We start from the raw sequence: 21,343 nt of genomic DNA, 5'->3' as shown, positions 1-21,343 counted from the left end.
TGTATGCTAGTATGACCAACTTGATAGAGAGTTAAGACTCATTCATTCCAGTTTCTTTTATGTTTTCAGTGATTGTCTTTTTTTGTTAAATAGTTACCTGGTTCCAGAGCTGAAACTGTGTAATAAAGTACATTTAGAAAAGCTTTGCTTCCATCTTGATTATGTTTTGGTTTGTCCATGCATGGAAGGCTTCTTTTTGAAGATATAACCAAGTACAGGTTGTGTGCCAAGTACAGGTTGTGTGTTTGTTCCCTGTCTTTTCATATAATAGATGCTTAGGACACATGCTGTTGTGCGTTGTGCTTTTTTCACTTAACTATGTATCTTATGCATCATGCCATATCCCAGTATAAAAGTTTGGCAGTAACTCTTAGTGGCACCGTTTTATTCCACTCAATGAATATATGAGAATTTTTTCAACCAATTCCCCACTGCTGGATCATTTTTAAACATTTGCTTTTATAAACATTGCCACAGTGAATAGCCTTTTGCATTTCTTTCTTTCTTTTCTTTTCTTTTCTTTCTTTCTTTCATCTTTGGTATATATCCACAAAAGAATTGCTGTTTCAAAATGTACATGAGTATCTAATTTTACCAAATGTTGCCAAATTCTGCACCTTGGGTATACACTTCTTTTTTCCTCTTCAGCCCCACAAAAAGACTGTTTTCAAACCTTCAGATTTTTGCCAATTTGGGTATTGAAAAATGGCATTTTACTATTAGTGTTGTCTATTTTATAGCTGTTTTATTGTGGGTGAGGTTGTTCATCTTTTTGTATATTTAAGGGCAGATTCACTACTTTGTATACCACCTGAAGGGTTTTTTAGGTGCCCATTTTTCTATTGGGTTATTGGTTCTTTCTTCACAAATTTTAGAAACTCTTTATCTATTAAAGAAATTATATTTCTTTCTGTGAAACAAGCTGGAATTTTTTCCCCCCAGTGTGTTACTTGTCTTGGTACTTTACCTATTGTGTGCTTTTTGAATTTTTTGTGATATCAAAGTTTTATATTGCCAGACTTACTAACATTACTTTAATTGATTTTGGATTTCAAGTCATGGTTAGGAAGCTTTTCCTTATTTCTAAGTTTTCATGGAATTTATCCATTTTGTCTTGTACTTGTGTTGTTTCTTTTTTGTATTCCTTGACCATCTGAAATTTATCTTAATGTACAGTGTGATGTATGGATCCAGTTTTCTCTTTGCCATCTGTTTGTTTGTCCCAACACGTTTATGAAGAAGTTCGTCTTTACCACACTGATTTGAGACCCACCTAAAAGTCTAGAGTTTTTCTTTCCTTTATGTCAAGGTGGTGTCTTAAATAGAGATTTTTGTAGTTTTTTTAAGTATCTAGTAGGCTGACCCTTCATATTTATAATTCTTCTTTTCTTGGATTGCCCTGGATTTCTTGCTTATTTTCCTCATAGTAAATAAAATCTTTTAAATTAGCTTGTTTAGTTCCAGGAAAAAAAGAGAAACACAACAAAACCACTGTGTTTTAAGTTACTATTTTCTTAAATTTATAAATTAAGTGTGTAACTTGAATTTTTTCAGAAGAAAATAAGCAAAAGGTTTTGTTAATATTACAAGATAAATTCTGTTCTGAAAAACAAACTTGAATGATATGAAGTGTAATTTGACTTCAGATTTGTCTTCATGTCCTTGATAACTATAATTTTATGTTGAAATTGAGTTTAGTTGACACAATTTTCAAGGTATTCTAGTTTACTTAAGTATTTGAAGTGACATGCAAGTCATAAATTAATCTTTTTTAAAACTGTCATTAAAATACAGTTGTGATAAATTGTTTTTCATGTCCTTGACAATACTGATGTAGTTAGTTGGACAGTTGAACTACTTGTTGAAATGAGCCAAGTTGTGTCTTGCCTCCAGGAGTACCTTGGCAAATGTCTTCTTTCTTAAAATATTTTTAAAAATTATATATCAGAGGATAAGTTTGGTCTTACAAAACGAAGTAATAAGTCTGACCACGTTACTTAGTGAAAAAAGTAGGTGAGTTCAGAACCCACTCTGCATTACTGACCAAAAGTTAAATCTTTTTGAATTGAACTTATTCTTGCAGTTCAATCAGGTCCAGTCACCTTTCTTATTTAATTTAAAATGAGGATTCTCACCTTAGCTAGCATTAATTGACTTTGAGAGTACTAGAACAGCCTGGTTTATTCTAGACAGTAGGAAGATAGCTTATAGCTTTAACAACTGTGGTTGATTTTTCCCAGAGCTGGAATAACATCAGGAATTTTAGACTCCATTTGTCACTTAGCTACACCAAATAGTGACCTGAATGTTTAGATAAGGGCCTGTATTATTTAAACCTCAAGACTGTAGTGGATAATGCAACACTCTTAGGGTAAAATTCTGCTTTAAACAAATTGTGTTCACTTGTGGTGCATTGTTACTTTTCTGAGAAATAAGTCATAGTACAGTAGTCCCACCTATCCACTGGTTCACTTTCTGAGGTTACAGTTAGCCAGGATCAACTGTAGTCAGAACATACGAAATGGAAAATCCAAAAATAAACAACTAATATGTTTCGAATTGCATGACAGTTTAAATAGTGTGATGACATCTCTGGCTGTCCATCTGTGTTCCACCTGGGATGTGAATCATCCCTTTGTCTGGCATCTCCACGCTGTATATGCTGCCTGCCTGTTAGTCACTTACAGCTGCCTCATTTATCAGATAGACTGTCGCGCTGTCACAGAACTTGTGTTCAAGTAATGCTTATTTTACTTAACGGCCACAAAATGCAAGAGGGGTGATGCGGACATATTGTTATAACTGTTCTTATTTATTATTGTTAATCTCTTACTGTACTTAGTTTATAAACTTAATTATAGCTTTGTATGTATAGGGGGAAAAATCCCATAGTATATATAGAACTTTGTGCCATAGCAGACATCCAGTGGGGTGGGGGGTGGGTCTTGGAGCATATTCCCTACAGGTAAGGGGGAACTACTGTATACATCATGGTTGGAAGGCTTTTAACTAGAAAAGTGAAGTATAATTCTTTATGTGTACATACTCTTAGGTACTATTAAAGTGGTAATTAAGTCTTGACCTACTCTAATTTACTATAGTATTTGGCTAGAAATTGGATAATTCACTCTTTTATAGAAAGAACTATAGGTTAGTGGATAGCCATGTATTTGAAAAAAGTAACATACTGATGAAAAATGTAGTACCTGCTGTACTATGCTAGGTCCTTTTGTGCATACTGTCTCGTTTAATTCTCCGCTGTAACATGGAGAAGTTGGTACTATTATCTCCATTTTTATAGAAGAGGTAACTGAGGCTGAGTACCAAACAAGGCTAAAACAAACTTTTAGTTTGTGAAAAAGAAGTGTTTTAATGTCATACGTATCAAGGAGTAGTTTAACCAAATATATTTATTAAGCCTGTTTTATGTTTGAGGGAAATTGGGTGCATACAAAGGACTATTATGAGCTTTTGTACATATTTATAAAATTGTGTATAGTTTTGTTGTCATATGGCATATATTTATATATTTTAATGTATAATTTTTGAAGCATGACTTTGTAAGAAAGATGTTTACTACACAGTAAAAAGTTTAAAAGCAATGTTAACCTAGTTATTTATACTCACTGTACAAAACTGAACTGTTCATGGAAATGTTTGCTATGATTATGGTAAGATGGAAGAGGAAACTATCTTGAGGCTTAAAAGCTGTGTAATTCCATTCGTAGGAACCAGCTTGACTTACTAAAGACAGCGTTGTCATTTCCTGTGAGAGAGCGAGCGAGAGATAGGATGGGAGTGGGGATAATTGATACTAGAGAGTGAGAGAGAGGGTTACCAGGTTTGTAGTTCAGGGAAGTGCCTTAGTGATAATGTAACTGGACTATATCAAGGACTTCAATAATGTTTTTCACCATGTTGTTGTGTTTAAGGACTGGATCTAAAATAATTAGATGAATTAGAAACCAGTTGATTAGTTGTACTCAAAGACTGTTGTTTAACAGATTTTTGCCAAGCTGGAGAAACGTTATTTGGTAAACTAACATGAAAATGACTTGGGAATTTTAATTTTACTGGAAACTCTTGTGAATCAACAATATTATGTGGTCGCTAAAAAACTAGTTTAATCTTAAGTTGCATTAATTACAGGTATAGTATGTAGAATTAGTGTACTTGCCACTGGTCAGACCACATCTGGAGTTCTGTGATCAAGTCTGAGAACTCTTTTAGGCTAGGAGGAGGGAACATGAGGGAGTTCGGAGGAGAACTGGTCAATATAGGGCGTGGATTTGAAATTATGTCACAGGAAGGAGAAGAGTTGAAGAAACTAGAATTAGAACGTCATTCTGCAAGAGGTTCTAGACTTGTTCTGAATTCATGGTTTTCACCTGGAACAATTTTGTTCCCCCAGGAACAAAATGTCTGGAGACATTTTTGGTTATTACACCTGAGGGTGTGATGCTACTGGTACCTCCTGCATAGAGGCCAGGATGCTTGCAACGCCTCCCAGTGTGCAGGAGAGCCCCCAGAAGAAAGAAAGATTCAGCCCCGAATGTCAGTAGTGCTGAGGTTGAGAAGCCCCTTTCTCAATCTAAACTGGTTTAGCTGTGACCCCTAGTAAGAAAAAAATTTTATTTTGCCTTGCAGCCCAGGAATAACTGAATTTAAAATTTTGTGAGACAATATTTGCCCTGTTTCCTTACCCCAGAGTGCATTGTACCTGGTAGAAATCATCTGCCCTGATCTGTTTCATGTATAAATAGAAAAAAAATGATGATCGAGAAGGCGTGGTTTGAATATAGGTCTAAATGATACCAGTGGGTGAAACTAAGCCCAGTTTATCAAGCTGTGTGAGAAAGATTTTGCTTTAAATAAAAGGCAGGACTTTCTAGCTAACTAGCTATACCAAGAAAGAATATATTGCTTGGCTAGATAGTTCCCTGTCACTAGATTTTTTTCAGGGGGTTCTTAAGTTGAAGTCTATGAGTATGATTCATGGGGACTTTGAACTTGGATGAGAGGAGGATTGCATTTGTATTTCCAATAAATACGGCTTTATTAACCTCTGATGATAATGTAGCATTTTCTTCACTCATGAGTTTATTATACTCATTACTTCAAAATCTGAGCTGTATGAACCTGAACCAACTATAGATCTTATGTAATATGTTAATAAAGAAGCACTTATATTACTGCATTATAGGTTTTACAGATACTTTAGTTATGTTTTAATGTAGTTCTTTGAGAACCAACTCATAGCCTTCACTAGATGTCCAAACAGTGCATGGCAAAATCAGTTACACTCCTAGACTAGATAGTTGGCTTTGGGGTTTTTTGTTATGTACATGTGTACAAATGTAGTATTTAAAGATTTCGATTGAGTTATAAACGTAATCTTTAATCACAGATGTGATAATTGCTTTTTTTGTCATGTGGGTTTAAAATGTTTTTAATTGATTATCTTTCAAATTCCCAGTGTATATCTGTGTGGGTTGTTATTTAAAAATAAACAGTTAAGAATTTTTAAGAGTACTGTAGAGAAAACTTTTGACTTTTTGATCCCCCTTCCATAATGCTGACTAAGAGTTTGAGTAGATTTCTAATTCCAGTGAAGTCTAGCAGCAGAGCACTAATTTCACTTGCTTTGAAAGTTGGCAGGGTTATGGCTTACAAATGTGTAGCTGCTGTGAGCAGATGATTGTTAAGTAGATAATGCTGGCAGTTGTAACTGGGGCAATTTTAAAAGTATGTTGGCTTGTTGGTTTTCACAGCAGGCTGTGTTTTCTGGCAGAGAATTTTGTTTTATTTATAACATTTAGATGTTTGGGTACTGGATGGATTTTTGTTAGAGTTCATAAGGGAGATCTGTGCAATCGTGTGCTTTCTCTTTGTTTTGTTAGTTTTTTTAAGATCAGAAATATTTTGTTCTTTGCTTGGAAGATGACCTTTTCCCACTTTCAGTGAACTTGGTCTTTCTCAGATTTGATGAATAAGCATTAAGATGTACTTCTAGTACAGTGGTTGGTTCACATTACACAGTTGTGCATTGCTATGTGTTAAGCTTATGCCTTTATTTTCAGACAAAAATATAATGAAGCCATTTGATTTTAAAGACCAAATGCACACATGAAGGTATAAATTCTTTTTCTAGAATTGGATTGTGTTTGCTAAGTTGTTCTCAGTTGCTTGCATGCCAGTTTACATTGCCAGCAGCAGAATAATAGTGCCCTGTGGAAGTCCATACTTTACTGTTCTCATTTTATAGATGAGCAAACCAAGGTTAAAGACAAAGCAAATTGATTGAATTTTTAGAGAAAATTATTTTGTGGTTGGGAAGGTCAGAAAATTCTAAGGTAATGGAATTAGTGCTAATAGAAAACTGGGTTTCTAGGAGCTTTATAGGAATGAGGAGTGGGAGGAAAGGGCTAGGAAGGAAGTTTCTTGGGAATGAATACAGTGGAAAGAATGTTAGATTAGCCTGGTGAAGAAATTTTATGGCTGTTCTTGTTTTTTTTTTTTTTTCTTTTTCAGATGCTTCCAGGTGTATTATTTGTCTTGTAAAAATTTTAGGTAATGAAATGCATTTCATTTCAGTGTTCTTGAAGTATTAGTATTTAAAAATAGTGTTCATAGAAAATATTTCAAAAGCCCATATTCAAGTATTTCTTCTATCCTCTGCCTAAAGCTGTAACACCTTTATGTTAAGTAGGTCAAATGGCTATTGCCATCAGGTTGTTTTGTGTACTAGCAACTGGTGTGTTGAAGGCACAGCTGTATTTTTTTTAACCTTTGCACATATTTTGTAGACACTAGCATAACAAATAAATTTGTTGTGTGTGTGTATAATAAAGTGGACAGTCTGTCAGTTTCCTCCATGGGGAGTAGGAATTGGTGATCTGTTTGAAGTTAGCATTGTTTTGCTACAGGCTAGGATATGGGTTTCATGTAAGTGCTAAACATAGAAGAAAAGTAAATTGTGCATGGTTGACCTATTTAAGTTTTAGAATGAATGATTCTGATTAGCTTTATCAAAAGGAGGTTTAGGATTGTCCTGGTGAATTTCTACTGGCTTGGAGAATACAGCCAGTTGATTGTCAATTTTATTAACGAAATACTGATATTTAAAAGAAAATTTCCATCTTTATTTCTTCTATTGGCTCTAGTAATTTCACTATGCAGCTTGGTTTTTGTTGTTGTTGTTAAGTTTTGGATCATTGTATTCTTTTGATAAGGATGAAAATAATTTTGTTTTGGAGTTGACCTAAAGTAGTTTTTCTGTTTCAGTAATCATTGGTGATAATATTTCTCAGGGAAAAGTTTATATCAAGGTAAATATTTACCAAAGAAACTTGCTTTCCTGGCAGGAGAAATAACCATTAAGGAAAGGAAACATGATTATTATATTTTTTCCTTCCCTTTGAATTAAATTATTGAAACATATTGAGATGAGCATTGTACACTGACTGTAATGATACAGTGATCATAGGTAGTTATTATCTTACCTATTCTAGATAGAAACTTCTTTCTGAAAACATACTGCTTTTGAAGTAAGCTCTTCATTTAGGTATTGAGTACCTATAGCAGTGCTTTTTTTTTTTTTTCTTTTTTAAGAAAACTTTGTAAGATTATAACTAGGATGGCTGCAACATACTAGATTGTTAATTCTGCCTTTAAGACTTTATGGCTGTTTATTATAAATTTAAGTTTCACATTCCAGAGTTCTTATCAATTGAGAACAGACAACCACAGCTGGCAGAATTAAATCTTGTTCTTGGGCATCTTGACTCACTTTTGTTTTTATGGTTATATGCAGAGCATTGTATTGGATCCTGAGGGAGGACCTTGAATAATGAATAAAAGAGATTTCCTTGTCCCAGAAAAGCGATATTCTAGTGGGAGAGACTGTAAAGAAGAAAACTTCTGATTGTTGAGCACTTACCTGTGTGTCGGGTAGCATGAGTTGCTTTATATATTTTGTTTAATCCTGAAAACAAGCTTGTTGTTTTCATTTTATAAGTGTAGAGATTTGAGTTCACGTAGACTTTAACTCACTCAAGGATATGGCTGTCATGTTGAAATGTGAACCTGTTAATGTCCTGTTGCAGCCCCCCAGATTTTTCCGAGCACTGTAGGACAGACAGATGTCTAGATGTGGTAGATGAGGTTGATCAGGCACTGTGTGGTGCGAGAGCCGCCTCGGAGTCCCTGGTGAGCAGTAAGCATACTTGTATTTGAATGCCAGGCCTGTCTAGGTAGGTAATGGTCTCAAGTCACCAACAATTTCTTTCTCTCATTTAACCATTCATTCGTTTCTTCTGGAACTTTTCTTGTACCTGTTGTAAGATCAAAGAAAAATAATTGGTGTCAAACTCCCAGCAGAGCATGGTGATGTAGGCAGGTCTGGGGCTGGCTGTCCCTCATCCCTGCTGCTGGGCAAGCTAGGTGATGGCGGCCAGTGTACTTCTTTGGACCTCCCCTCCTCTCCTCAGCCCTCTCCACCTTTCTCCACCCCTCCTCTCCCCTTCCTTCATGTCCAGTTTTCAGGTTTAGGAACTTGATTTTATCCATTTGACTAGTTTTGATAAGATTCTGTGGAATTACTCACACCAGCCAAACATGATTGGCAAAATAATTGAGCAGAATGTTAATCTGTTTATTAAGGGAATATTCTGGGAACAGATATTAATACATTCTTGTGTGATGTCAAACTAAATTGATAGTTATTTATTAACATGTAGTGCAAATGAAATATAATAAAACGTCGTTTTCATAGGCTTTATTTAGGCTTGGTAGAACCTGGAACATTGTTTCCAGGAATACTCTTACTTTTCTATACACAGGAATGCTACTGCTTGATGAGGATACCAGTATCTCCTTACTCCTTTGGGTTTCTTTTTTCTCTTTGATCTCTTAACATTTTATGTAAGGTAAGTAGCTGGGCCACATTGGTAATAAAGATTTTATGTTTGCAGTTTCCTTTTTTACAATGAAGGGCAATAATTTATATGTAAGGAATTTTCATGAGGTTGACTAAGTGGATTCTCCTCTTTTCCCTGTTTGTCTTTATCAATTCATTCTGGATTCTTTCCTTTGTGTTGCTGATATTAATGGGCATTCCCTCTCACCCTTGCCAGCCACAGACGATGCTTCTGTTTTTCTTTTGGTTCTTTAATATCTGGTAATTTGGAATTATTTGTTGACAATTCTCAGGGAAACTGGTGCTTTTATATTTCTTGTCATCCTTTGCTACATCTAGCCTGTTTTATTCTGATCACAACTGATGTAAAACTATTTTGTTAGCAAAATGCTCGAGTACTACGGAGATTAATTGCTTTTTTGCTTTAACTTCTTGTGTAAGGGTGAGCCTTTGGAGAAGCCTGGGGATGATTTTGCCAATGAATATTTTAGAGACTATTAGATTTAATATAAAGATGGTTTCAGGGTGGTAGTATGCAAGTATCAGAATCCTGGGTTAAAAATACGGCTCCCATGATAAAATCTTAAATTTATACAGCTAAATTTGTATAGGAATTTTTGTTTTCTAAAGTGCTGTTTTAGGAGTCTGTGGAAGGGGGTAGCGGAAGATGCTTGAATGATTCCACGAGGTACAGCCAGCAGATGTGGGGAGAACGAAGATAAAGGGAAGCTGGGGAGGCAGTGCATAGGACGTGGTCAGCACAGTACCTGGCACAGAGCAGTGAGTGTAGGCTGTCATTAATATTACCTAAGACTGACAGGTTTATAGTTTAGGAGCATGTTTTGCATGCATTTTTAGTTATAAAGGTTTTTTTCTTTTTCTTTTTTTTAGATGAAGTCTTGCTCTGTCGCCCAGGCTGGAGTGCAGTGGTGCGATCCTGGCTCACTGCAACCTCCACCTCCTGGGTTCAAGCAGTTCTCCTGTCTCAGCCTCCTGAGTAGCTGCGATTACAGGGGCCTGCCACCATGCCCAGCTAATTTTTGTATTTTTCATAGAGACAGGATTTCACCATCTTGGTCAGGCTGGTCTCGAACTCCTGACCTCAGGTGAGGATCGCCCACCTTGGCCTCCCAGAGTGCTAGGATTACAGGCATGAGCCACCGTGCCCAGCAGTTATAAAGGTTTTAGGGTTGCCAGACTAAAATAGAGATGGAGACATTTAAAAGGATGTCAGCTTTGCTTTGTTACTTGACCCAGACCAGACTAAGAGGCTGTTGATAAAATTTCTGAGAGATGAGCACGACTCTACTCATGAAGCTCCCATTTTGCCAACTCTTTAAGCTTTCTCAGGTCTCACACCCAAAACGGTGGCCATCCTTTACTCCAGAATCTATGGGTAAGTGTCATTTTTGAACATACATGCTCATTTATTTAGTATTTTCTCCTGGTATAGTGGGGAGCAAGACACTCTGAGCAAGCACAGTAAAGTTTCAGGGCTAGAAATGTGTCTTACTGTCTCATTTTTTGTTTTGATTTTCATAAATTTATATAGTTGTTAACCCTATTCTAATACAGGTTAAGTGTCTCTAACTTGAAAACCTGAAGTATGACATGCTCCAAAATCTGAAACGTTTTGAGTGCCAACATGACACTCAAAGGAGAAATGCCTATTGCAGCATTTCACATCTCAGATTCTCAGATCAGACTTGCTGAATTGTGTGATGCAAATATTGCAAAATCTGCAAATGCTCAAAATCCAAAATAGTTCTGGTGCCAAGCATTTTGAATAAGGTGTTCTCAACCTGTATCCCATTTCTCCTATTTTTCTTCAAATAAATACTTCTTAATTCATACTTATTAGTCAGAAAGAGGCTAGTGGGTTGGGGAAAAGTAAAGAAAGGCTTCATTCAGTGTGATGGGCTTTGAGGACCGCAGTAATGGTTTGACTTCTGAGAAAATGAAAGCCATTGCAAAATGTAAAACCAAGGAATGATGTGTTCTGACTTAGTTTGAACAGGACTTTGGTTGGATTCTGGGTGTATTTTGGTGGATCAGATGTGGAGGGTGAGAGAAAGAAGAACCAAGAATGACTTCAGTTGAACAACTGAATCTTTAATCTTACTTGAGACAGTAAAAGTGACCTAGTAGTTAGAAATATGCTTTGGAATTTTTGTTGGGAGTTGTGCTTTTTCTGTGTGCAAGGAAATAATGGGAAAGAACATCCCACAGTTGTGAGCGTCAGCCCACGTTGCAGTAGATGATACCTGTGGAGGGGATACCTTTGGCTGAAATTCCAGTGTGGTTTTTCTCCAGAAGTAAGGTTTTGAGACAAATCTAAAATGCATTCATTGATTATAGGCAAGTAGTTCATTTAGAAAATTAGTTGCAATTATTAGGTTGGTGCAAAAGTAATTGTGCTTTTTGCTATTGAAAATAATGGCAAAACCCACAATTTTGCATCAACATAATATATTCTTAAAAATTAAGAGTTTTCATTTATTCACATTAATGGTTGGGATCAACATTTCCCTCTTGTTAAAAGGAACTTTTTCATTTAGACTTTTGACCCTTGGAGCTGGAAAGGGACCTCACGGGCAGTACAGGCATGGACTTTGGAGTCTGGTGGATTTGGGTCTTAACTCTGGATCTGCCACATACCAGCTCCAGCACTGAACTCAACTCTATGAGTTTGCACGACTAGATCTTGAAATAGGGTTAAATAATAGTTTCTGTTGAGCTGCATTCTTATAAATATTGTGTGTCATGGTGTGCCTACCACTTGCCGAGGACTCAATAGATGTTAGCTGTTGATAGCATCATCTATTTGACAGCCATTATTTCATACCTGAGACAGGTGAGGCAAAGAGAAATTGTAAGTAACTTGTCCAAACTCAGAAATGAAACTTGAAGACTAAAAACCCATCTCTCTAAGTTAGTCTCAGATATTTATGATAAAGAAGCTTTTTTTTTTTGAGGCGGAGTCTCGCTCTGTCACCCAGGCTGGAGTGCAGTGGCCGGATCTCAGCTCACTGCAAGCTCCGCCTCCCGGGTTTCTGCCATTCTCCTGCCTCAGCCTCCGGAGTAGCTGGGACTACAGGCGCCCGCCACCTCGCCCGGCTAGTTTTTGTATTTTTAGTAGAGACGGGGTTTCACCGTGTTAGAAAGAAGCATTTTTTTAAAAAGTGATGAACAGACTTTCTCATTTATTATTACAAAAAGTAAATCCTTTTCAGAGTGTTGTTTTCCAAAAATGTACCATTTTGTTTTCTTTTAGGATTTGGAGTTCCATGGAGTGATGAGATTTTATTTTCAAGATAAAGCTGCTGGAAACTTTGCAACAAAATGTATTCGGGTCTCTAGTACTGCCACCACTCAAGATGTAATCGAAACGCTTGCAGAGAAATTTCGACCTGATATGCGGATGCTGTCCTCTCCCAAGTATTCACTCTATGAAGTGCATGTCAGCGGAGGTCAGTGTATACAGGAAGGGTTTGCTAGAGGCGTGACCTGACCTATGAAGAGACAGCTCGTCCAGGGGCATTGTGGTCATGTCACAGGTTTACTGCTCATCTCCATCTTTCTTCTCTTTTACTGGGTAGGAGAGTAGTTGGCAGGCTGAGAAAACTGTTTTATGTCTGGGAATTGTTCTTATAAATCCCTGGCACATATATCTGTTGGAAGTTAGAATGAATATATTAATTTTGCATATGCTTATTTCTCCAAAGATAAGTACCGTTACATTTATCCAGCATATCTGGGTGTCACATACAGTGTGTAGTATGCTAACCTGCTTTTTGAGAATGTTTTATATGGCTCTTATGTAGATATTATATTATTATAATTGTAACAGTTAAATATATGGGTATGAGTCATCAATCTTGCTGTACTATTTTTGCCTTCTGAAGCAATATATTTTCATTATTCTTTGGGTATAATTTAGGGTATGTATCTTAAAGAAACCTCCTTATGTATTTAGTAATTTCTACTTGTGCTAATATTAGAAATTTCTGAAAATATCTTACATAGCGATATCAAATGACAACTAAAATTAGACTGATTAAGAAATGTGGAAATTTGGGTGAGTGCCATGGGTTGTGCCTGTAATCCTGGCACTTGGGGAGGCTGAGATGGGAAGATTGCTTGAGGCAATATAGTGAGACCCGTCTCCACAAAAAAATTAAAAAATAAGTTAGCTGGGCATCATGGCACATGCCTGTAGTCCCAGCTACATGGGAGGCTGAGGTAGGAGGATCACTTGAACCCAGGAGTTTGAGACTTCAGTGAACTAGGATCGTGCCACTGCACTCCACCCTGGGTGACAGAGCGACACCTTGTCTCTAAAAAAATTAATAAAATGAAAAGTAGAAATTTTAAAATTTTCTCATTAGTGTTTTGGAAATGTTGAGTAACCGGTTTTAGTGAAATACAGATTATAGTTGGTGTAGCAAATAAATGATTTATGTATACCACAAACCTAATTTGAATACCTCTTTTAAGTTCCATCCGCAAATCTTTTTTGAACATTTTTTTTACTTAAAAAATACTGCTTTATTTGTACATATGAAATTAGACTAAAGTGTTTGTAATTTGTGGGATTTTCAGGTGGGACTAAATCCTTTTTCCTCAGTAGTATGTAAGTCAGGCCATTTTTTCGTTATTGTTGTTCAGTTTTCTTCTTAAGGTTATGAGGATATTATTTTCATCATTAATGCCAAAGCTAAATTTGACAATAGAGGGTGTTCTCAATTTTGGATGATTTTTCTGAATCTGAGTTTTTCCTTTAGCTTAGAATCTTTGTAAATAGGTTACAAAGAATAAAATCTCTGTCGCTTCCACCTTTTTTTCTTTTTAGTCTGTGCTGTTCAGTTAGTTGAATACTGTCAAGTGTGAAGTCTTTGAATAATATGTAAGATTGGAGTTTGAGATCTAAAAATTGGATGATTTTGATTTTTTAAAGAAAAGGGTGAAAACAAAAAGATAGTTAAAGAAGGAAAATGGTGTCTTCCCCACTCCCTCAGGTACCCTTCCACACCTTTGGGCATAAAGTGCTGGTTTTCTCACCAGTGCCTCAGGTATGAGAAAAGCCCTGGCATGCAGGTTCTCAGTCTTCTCTGGGCTACAGAACCCTTAGCGTCTCAGTAGTTTTTTAATAATGGCACCACTCGGCCAATGGAAATACCTGATAGTCCATTTCATTAAGTCATTAGATTCAGATAGGTTAGTAAGTGTTTAACAGTGAACAATTAGGTAGATTTTGAAAAATAGTGCACATAAAATGATGGAAAACTAAAGCTTTCATTTTCTTCTTAATCACAGCTGCTGTCTGCTGGGACAGTTGTGTCTCTTGGGCCTTTCCAAGCTCCTCAGACCCCAGGAGCCCTCACTACTTGTCCATGTTGATTTTCAGACAGTGCTGCTTGTTTATTACAGTGTTACGGAAAACCCAGCTTTGTATGTACGTGATGCCGACAGAAGAGATGCTGTGCAGTTTACTGTGGTCCCAGAGCCACGCGAACCAGTTCTTTTTTTTTTCTTTTTTTTTTTTTTTTGAGATGGAGTCTCGCTCTGTCGCCCAGGCTGGAGTGCAGTGGCACGATCTTGGCTCACTGCAAGCTCTGTCTCCTGGGTTCAGGCTGTTCTCCTGCCTCAGCCTCCCGAGGAGCTGGGACTACAGGCGCCCACCACCACGCCCAGCTAATTTTTTGTACTTTACTTAGTAGAGACAGGGTTTCACCATGTTAGCCAGAATGGTTTCGATCTCCTGACCTCGTGAGCCACCGTGCCCGACCTACCCGAACCAGTTATTTTGGTGTCTGGCACATGCACCTTGTTTCTCTTGAATATTTAAATGCTTCTCAGTGCTCGGGGATCGCCTCAACACGTTTGCCTGCCGCAGCCCTAGTGAGCTAAAGCCCCAACCCCAAACCTTCAGCCACAGGGAAGCTCTGCATCTATTCTTTTTATATAGTGCAAGTCTTTGTGTGAATTCAATAGGAAACATAAGAAAGGATCATGCTACTTTAAAAACGTGTATGGAACCACTAAGGCAGAAGAGATCTTAAATGCATAAAGATACAGTAGGACCCAGTTCCCTCTATCTTCACTGCTTACCCACATGCGCTTTAGAATATCTCAGCCCTCTTGCTTTACTTTTATGATTTATACGTAATTGTTAATGTTAGTTCTCTAAAAGTTGTGCTCTGAAGGATTTTCATCTAGTAAAAATTGTGCAACAAGAACAATTTGTTAATTTTGGTTTATGAAAGGAATTCAGACTTACTCTTCTATTCCTAATTTGTTACTCTGGTTTTCATTTCCAGTTGATAATTACCAGCCTCCTTTTAGCATATCCTGTATATAATTACCTGGATAATCTTTGTCAACACTATTAGCGGTAGAACTATCAGTATCATCATTGTTGTCATCATTATGGTGTCATTTTTTATGGGGAGGGTGGTGTTAGTAAACTTGCTCATTTAAAATTTAAATTTTTGACATAGCATTGAAAGTGCTTTTTCAAATTAATAGTTATCTTCCCCTGTGTGAGGCTGTAGTAAGACCCTTGTGCCCTCACCATGTTGTTCTGCCTATCTTTCTGACAGTTTTCTGGAACAACTTATCCTTTCCTTCAAGGGCTGACCTGGTCACATAGTCTCTGGGCATCGTTTCATTGAATAACCTAACCAAAGTGATCCTTTGTTTGTACTGCCTCACCTAGTGTTTTTATTGTAATATATTATTACTAATACAGGAGAGTACTGTTTTCCAGAGATACTTAGTATCTGTAAAAGGTCCCTTAAAAAAACACATTCAAAACTAGGATCAAAGCTGGATGTGGTAGCATGTACCTATAGTCACAGCTACTCAAGAGGCTGAGGTGGGAGGGCTACTTAAAATCAAGAGTTTGAGATCTGCCTGGGCTATATAGTGAGACCCTCATCTGGAATCAAATTTTATAGTAAATGGTGACAATGTTTGGGGACCTTTATTGAAAAACAAAGTCTGTCTCATATTTATCACTTACTGCTTCAAATATGGACTAATTGAAAAAGACTTCATCTTGGGCTGTCTTTCTTGACTTTCTGTGTGACTGTTGGGATGTGATTGTGAAGAGCACTTTGAGTTTAGGACTTGAACCAGTATTTCTCAGAACGTCTTCCAGTCCTTGGAAAATCACATCTTTCTCTTGCGAGGAGTCTGTGTTATCTTCATCCTTATCAGTTGTCTCTGTAGTTGTTAGTTGGTCTGTCTGATCCTCATTTATCACTGGCCGAGTTTGTGCCTGATGGAGTTTTTACTATCGCTTTAATCAGCATCGTACAATCTTTTTTTTTTTGAGACAGGGTCTCACTTTGTCACCCAGGGTGGAGTGCAGTGGAGCCATCACAGTTCACTGTGGCCTCAACCTCTTGGACTCAAGCGATTCTCCCACCTCAGCCCTCTGAGTAGCTGGGACTACAAGCACACAGCACCACACCCGGCTAATTTCTTCTTCTTTTCTTTTCTTTTTTTTTTGTCTTTTTCTTTTTGGTGGAGATGGGGTCTCACCATGTTGCCCAGGCTGGTCTCATACTCTTGAGCTCAATCGATCTACCCACCTTGACCTCCCAAAGTGCTGGTATTCTAGGTGTGAGCCCAGCCAGCATCGTGCAGTTCTGTCCTTTTCTGCAAAGTATAGCAGTTTGCAGTTTGTGTGACAGGGCATTGTCACATGCATTCTGACCTTGAGATGATGTGACTGATAGGGTGTTGGGAAGTGGGCAGAGCTGGACAGCAGGGAGTGATGTTTGGATAGGGAGTCAGTGATTTTATTTTATGGTGAATTTTACTTTTCTTACTCAACCCTGAAAGTGCCAGGTCTTGTGTTACTGACATTTAGGTTACAGAGCATTCCTGTGACATGTTTCTGAAAGAGGCATTTCTAAAAAATCTCAAATTCTGCCAAATTGTATACTAAAAGATAGAGACTTTAAGATAAAGATTTGGGTAGGTCACTCAATACCTGTTTAAATTTGTAGCAGTGGCTCAAAGAACAGTTGAAGGTTTGAGCAGAGTGAATGGATTTCTCCAAGTGACAAGGAGAATTCCTGGAGAGTGTAGCCTGACTTGTATGTGGGGCTTGCAGCCTCAGATCTGTTGCCAGCTCCTGTTTCCTTAGTCTTCTCCACCCTGGGATGGGTGTCTTGGCCAGTAGGAGCAGGTCCATCCTTCAGTGCTGCCTTTCTTCCACAGCTTCCGGCGACTGTGTAGGCCTCTGTGAGGTGGTCAGGTTGTGTGAGGCTCTCACGGAGATCCTCTGGAGTACCATGTTCCTGATAAGTGTGCCTGGGAGGCTTGCTAATGAAAGAAATAATATACCAAATATAGTACTTTATATAAGAAAAGTGGTGGTAACTCTATGGTGGAAGGAGAGGTAAGTGTTGAAGTGGGCAAATTTTGGAGACAAGGATCTCCAAAGAGATCCTTGGATCTCTTTGGAGATAGGAAGAATAGTGCAGTCATCACTTCCAAGACCAGTGGGGGCTGCTGCCATAGCTTCATGTAGGGTACAACATTAATGTGATGAGAACAATCTCGTAGAATTAGTGGAACTTCTGTGTGGTATTAACATTCTATCCTTATTTCCCAGTTGCATATGAGATCATTTGATTCACAGAAATAAGCTTTTAGCAAAAACCATGTATACTTTTTTCTTATTTCATGTATATTTCTCTTATTTTCCCAGTTAGATCTAAATGAGGGAATTGCCTCTGTTCAGTGTCTGGCACTGGATATGTGATAAACATACAGTAGCAACAAAATATCGAATTAATTAAAACTAACGATTTTACATTTTGAACAATACATTTCAATCTGCAAGTAGGTACTTTGTCTGTAAAATTAAATGTACATCAGAATGCTTGTATTAGCTAGTTCCATGAAATAACCATAGCTTATTCTTTTCTTCATTTCATGTTTTGAAGAAGAAAGAAGATTGGACATAGATGAGAAACCTCTAGTTGTACAATTGAATTGGAACAAAGATGACCGGGAAGGCAGATTTGTTCTTAAGAATGAGAATGACGCCATTCCTCCTAAGGTAGGACCCCTCAGTATTTTATGCTGGTCTTGGTCCAGGGCCAGGTCTGACAGATAAACAGGAGACTGATGTTTTGTTACAGGAGTTCCTTCTCTTTTTTGCTTCTTTTTATAAAGCCTTTTACCCTCCTCGCAGAAAATAATTTAAAAGAAGCCTTTTTCTCCCTACTTTATCCTTTATCTCAACTAGTAATTCCAGATATTGTTTCTCACCTTTTCAAAGAATATTGATGTAAACTTGTTACCGCGAGATTTAATGATCAGGCGATCAGCTCCAGTTGATTTTTTTTTTTCAAAAATGTAAAATCAGAATTGTTCTAATAAGGATCAAAAGGGAAAATAACGCTTTTATATCTATTTGTGAACTTTTTGATGCAACTTTGGTTCATTTAAAGCCTTTTCATTTTGTGCAGGGTTAGGAATCAGTAAACTTTCTTGAATGATGGAATAGAATGATTCTAAAACTTTCTAGGTGGTAGGATATCTGGAATTCTGTGCTGCTGTTTATTTTGTGCTAAATCAAGTGGCATCTTATACAAGAATTCATTATGGACAAATGATAGCAAATGCAAAGGTTAAGAATATTTTTACAAAAAATCTTCCATTTAATTCCCCCCTCCCCCCAGCCCCACCCTGCCCCCCAACAGATTGGGAAAAGACTGTCCTTAATCACTTTTAGCAGCATAAATTTTTCATTTTGTGTGATGTCACTGTTCCATGTTGAAGAGTCATGGAGATGTACAAAATGTATTCTTGACCTTATTTGTTACTGTGTTTAGTGACGTGTTACATTTTCAGCAAATCCAAAAAAGTTAAGAATGCATGTCCATTGTTAATGCTATACATGATTTATTTCATTTCTACTCCACAATTTCAGCAGATGCTATTTCATTCTGTAGATTTTGCTATGGACCACAAACCCTCACTGACATGTTTCGGAGCTCCTAAGACCAGTGCAGTGCTCCAAGTGTCTATGGATCAAATGGCAATGTTCACATGGTTTTCTTCCCTAACTTACAGAGCAGAAGCAGTTTTGTTTCCCATCACAATAGCCATTCTTTTCCTTGTTTTTCATAGTTATTTTCTTAAGTTATCCATAAAAATAATGCATCTCTGTCATCTGCTAGCAGGCCATTGTTCAAGGTTAAAATACAAATTAAGAAGAAGCAAGCAAATAAATCAGATCTGGAAACGAAGTTAGAGATTTTTACACAAACGTAATACTTACAACTGTTTCATAAAAGCCAATTTATTATGGTTACTCTTAACATTTCCTTTAAAGTTAAGAACTGCTATAGACAATTTGTCTATTATTTACTCTTTGTTTTTATAATTTTGTTAGGTTTCTTTTATTCAGGTTACTTTATGTAAATTACTTGGAGTTTTACTGAAAATCACATTTCATCATTTCTACCCCAGTTTTCTGACTGGCTTTGATTTTTGTTTCTTAGCTTGCTTGCTCGTTAGTTTTAAAATGAGGTAAAATATAGATTCGGTGAAGTGCACAGTTCTTGAATGTGCAGTTCAATTGATTTTGATAAATACACCCATGTAACTGTCAGCTGAATCAAGATAAAGACCATTCTCATTACTCCAGACCTTCCTCTGTTTCAGTAGCTTTGCTCACATGTTCGGCAGCATGTGAGATGAAGTTAGCTAAGTGGTAGGCAGTTTTATGTGATTCTGTGTAGTAGTCAATATGGTGATAATGGTACTTTCATCAGAAGGCTCAAAGTAATGGACCTGAAAAGCAGGAAAAAGAAGGAGTTATCCAGAACTTCAAGAGAACTCTGTCAAAGAAAGAAAAGAAGGAAAAAAAGAAGAGAGAAAAAGAGGCATTGCGACAGGCGTCTGATAAAGATGATAGACCTTTCCAAGGGGAGGACGTGTAAGTCAGTTTTGGAAATATTTCCCTGTCTTTGTGCTCCAAATCAGATGTTTTTATTGCACCAAAATTGTTAAATTTTCAGATAAATTATGAAAAGGATGAGTATCAGTCAGGAAATGTATTTGGGTATATACTCCTAGTTCTTCTGTGTGGAGGGAGGATAGAGGGTCTTACCTAAGCAGGGTTCATCGCTGGCAATGCCTGTCTTGCTATGCTTGGGGAGAATCTCTGCACTCACAATCTTGCTAATCTTAAGTAAAGTCTTGTTAACTTCATTATTTTTCTTTTTCATCTTCAGCTGGGTTTTTTCCTCATTTCTGTGGTTTTGGCCATGAGGCAGCAGTTGTCTCTTATGTACCTCAGATACACTTAATGCCTAGTCAGAGGCTGACAAGGTGAAAAGCAGATTTTCCCTTTTAAGCTTCAGATCACCAGCTAGTTCCCTCCACTCCCACCTCCCATTTCTTATTTTGTCACACCAGTTCCATTGTAGATGGTTACCTATTTAAGTGTTTGAGGATCTGACACAGAGCTGAGGGAATAAGTTAAATCATTGCATTTTCACCATAACAAAAAGAGACATTGGGAGAAACTAGACTTTCCCCTTAATATGGAGTTTCTAGTTCCTGTTTTCACCCTCAGCAGTTTTTGGCTTTTTAGTTAGTACATTTGGTTATCATATGCCTATTCTTAGGCAGCTTGCTGTTGCCTTGGTCTTGATTGCATGGTATTCTATACATTACTTTTGTGTAAATCAAATAATGTATGTTCTTTTTAGAAAGTCAGAATATATAGATTTGCCAAAAAGGGTAAAGAACTTAAAGAATTCACCTGTCATCACATGAACCCAAAGAGAATCATCATCTAGTTTGTTTGTTCTCTATAAATGTTTCTATTTCATAGGCTTGTCTGGAGAGGCTTTAAACAGAAATGTAACCACAGTTTCTTCAACTGGATTTTCACTTGATATTTTTCCCACTAAGATGTTTATATTTCACAAAAACATTTTTAAATGATTATACAGTATTATATAGTTCTTCCATAATTTATGTAACTAGTCCATTTTTGGTGTACTTATAGATTGTTTATAGTGGTTCTTTGTTTTGTTTTTAAATAAATGTTCTAGTGAATATCCTTGTTCTACGACTTAGGGAATTCATCTGATTACTTTCTCAGGGTGCATTCTAGAAGAATGGTTGGGTAACAGGGTTTGGATACTGTCATGTGTTCTGAATCCATCGGCAGACTGCCCCGTACTGTCATGGAGCCCAGGAGACTTCTCTTTTCTTTACACCTGCAGCTCTTAGGTGTCACAGAACAGTCTATTATCTCTACAGTATATAATACCTTCCATAATTTGAATTTGTTATCATTAATAAGGCAACATCTTTCCATGTAGTTATTAACCATTTATATTCTTTTGTTGGAGTGGCCTGTCCAAGCCTTTTTCCCATTTTCAA

The 21,343-nt window shown here is 37.1% G+C and overlaps 1 protein-coding gene across 7 annotated transcripts in view; it reads left to right on the top strand.

Annotated features, from left to right (window-relative positions):
* The window catches only part of MLLT4 (myeloid/lymphoid or mixed-lineage leukemia (trithorax homolog, Drosophila); translocated to, 4), a 140,161-nt gene that overhangs the window by 25,702 nt on the left and 93,116 nt on the right, over window positions 1-21,343 (top strand). For 4 of the 7 annotated variants that reach the window (XM_011934936.1, XM_011934935.1, XM_011934934.1 and 1 more), the window contains exons 1-3: window positions 12,196-12,387; window positions 17,884-17,996; window positions 19,720-19,883. In XM_011934936.1, the coding sequence (XP_011790326.1) occupies window positions 12,213-12,387; window positions 17,884-17,996; window positions 19,720-19,883 (452 nt within the window). In that variant the 5' untranslated portion in view covers window positions 12,196-12,212. Of the gene's footprint in view, window positions 1-12,191; window positions 12,388-17,880; window positions 17,997-19,719; window positions 19,884-21,343 lie in introns of those variants that run through there. The other 3 variants (XM_011934937.1, XM_011934939.1, XM_011934932.1) reach the window with 2 other exon arrangements.

Source organism: Colobus angolensis, unplaced genomic scaffold, assembly GCF_000951035.1.
Source record: "Colobus angolensis palliatus isolate OR3802 unplaced genomic scaffold, Cang.pa_1.0 Scaffold14, whole genome shotgun sequence".
Classification (NCBI taxonomy): Eukaryota; Metazoa; Chordata; class Mammalia; order Primates; family Cercopithecidae; genus Colobus; species Colobus angolensis.
Note: the sequence above shows the minus strand (reverse complement) of the source record. Positions and strands in the feature narration are given on the sequence as shown.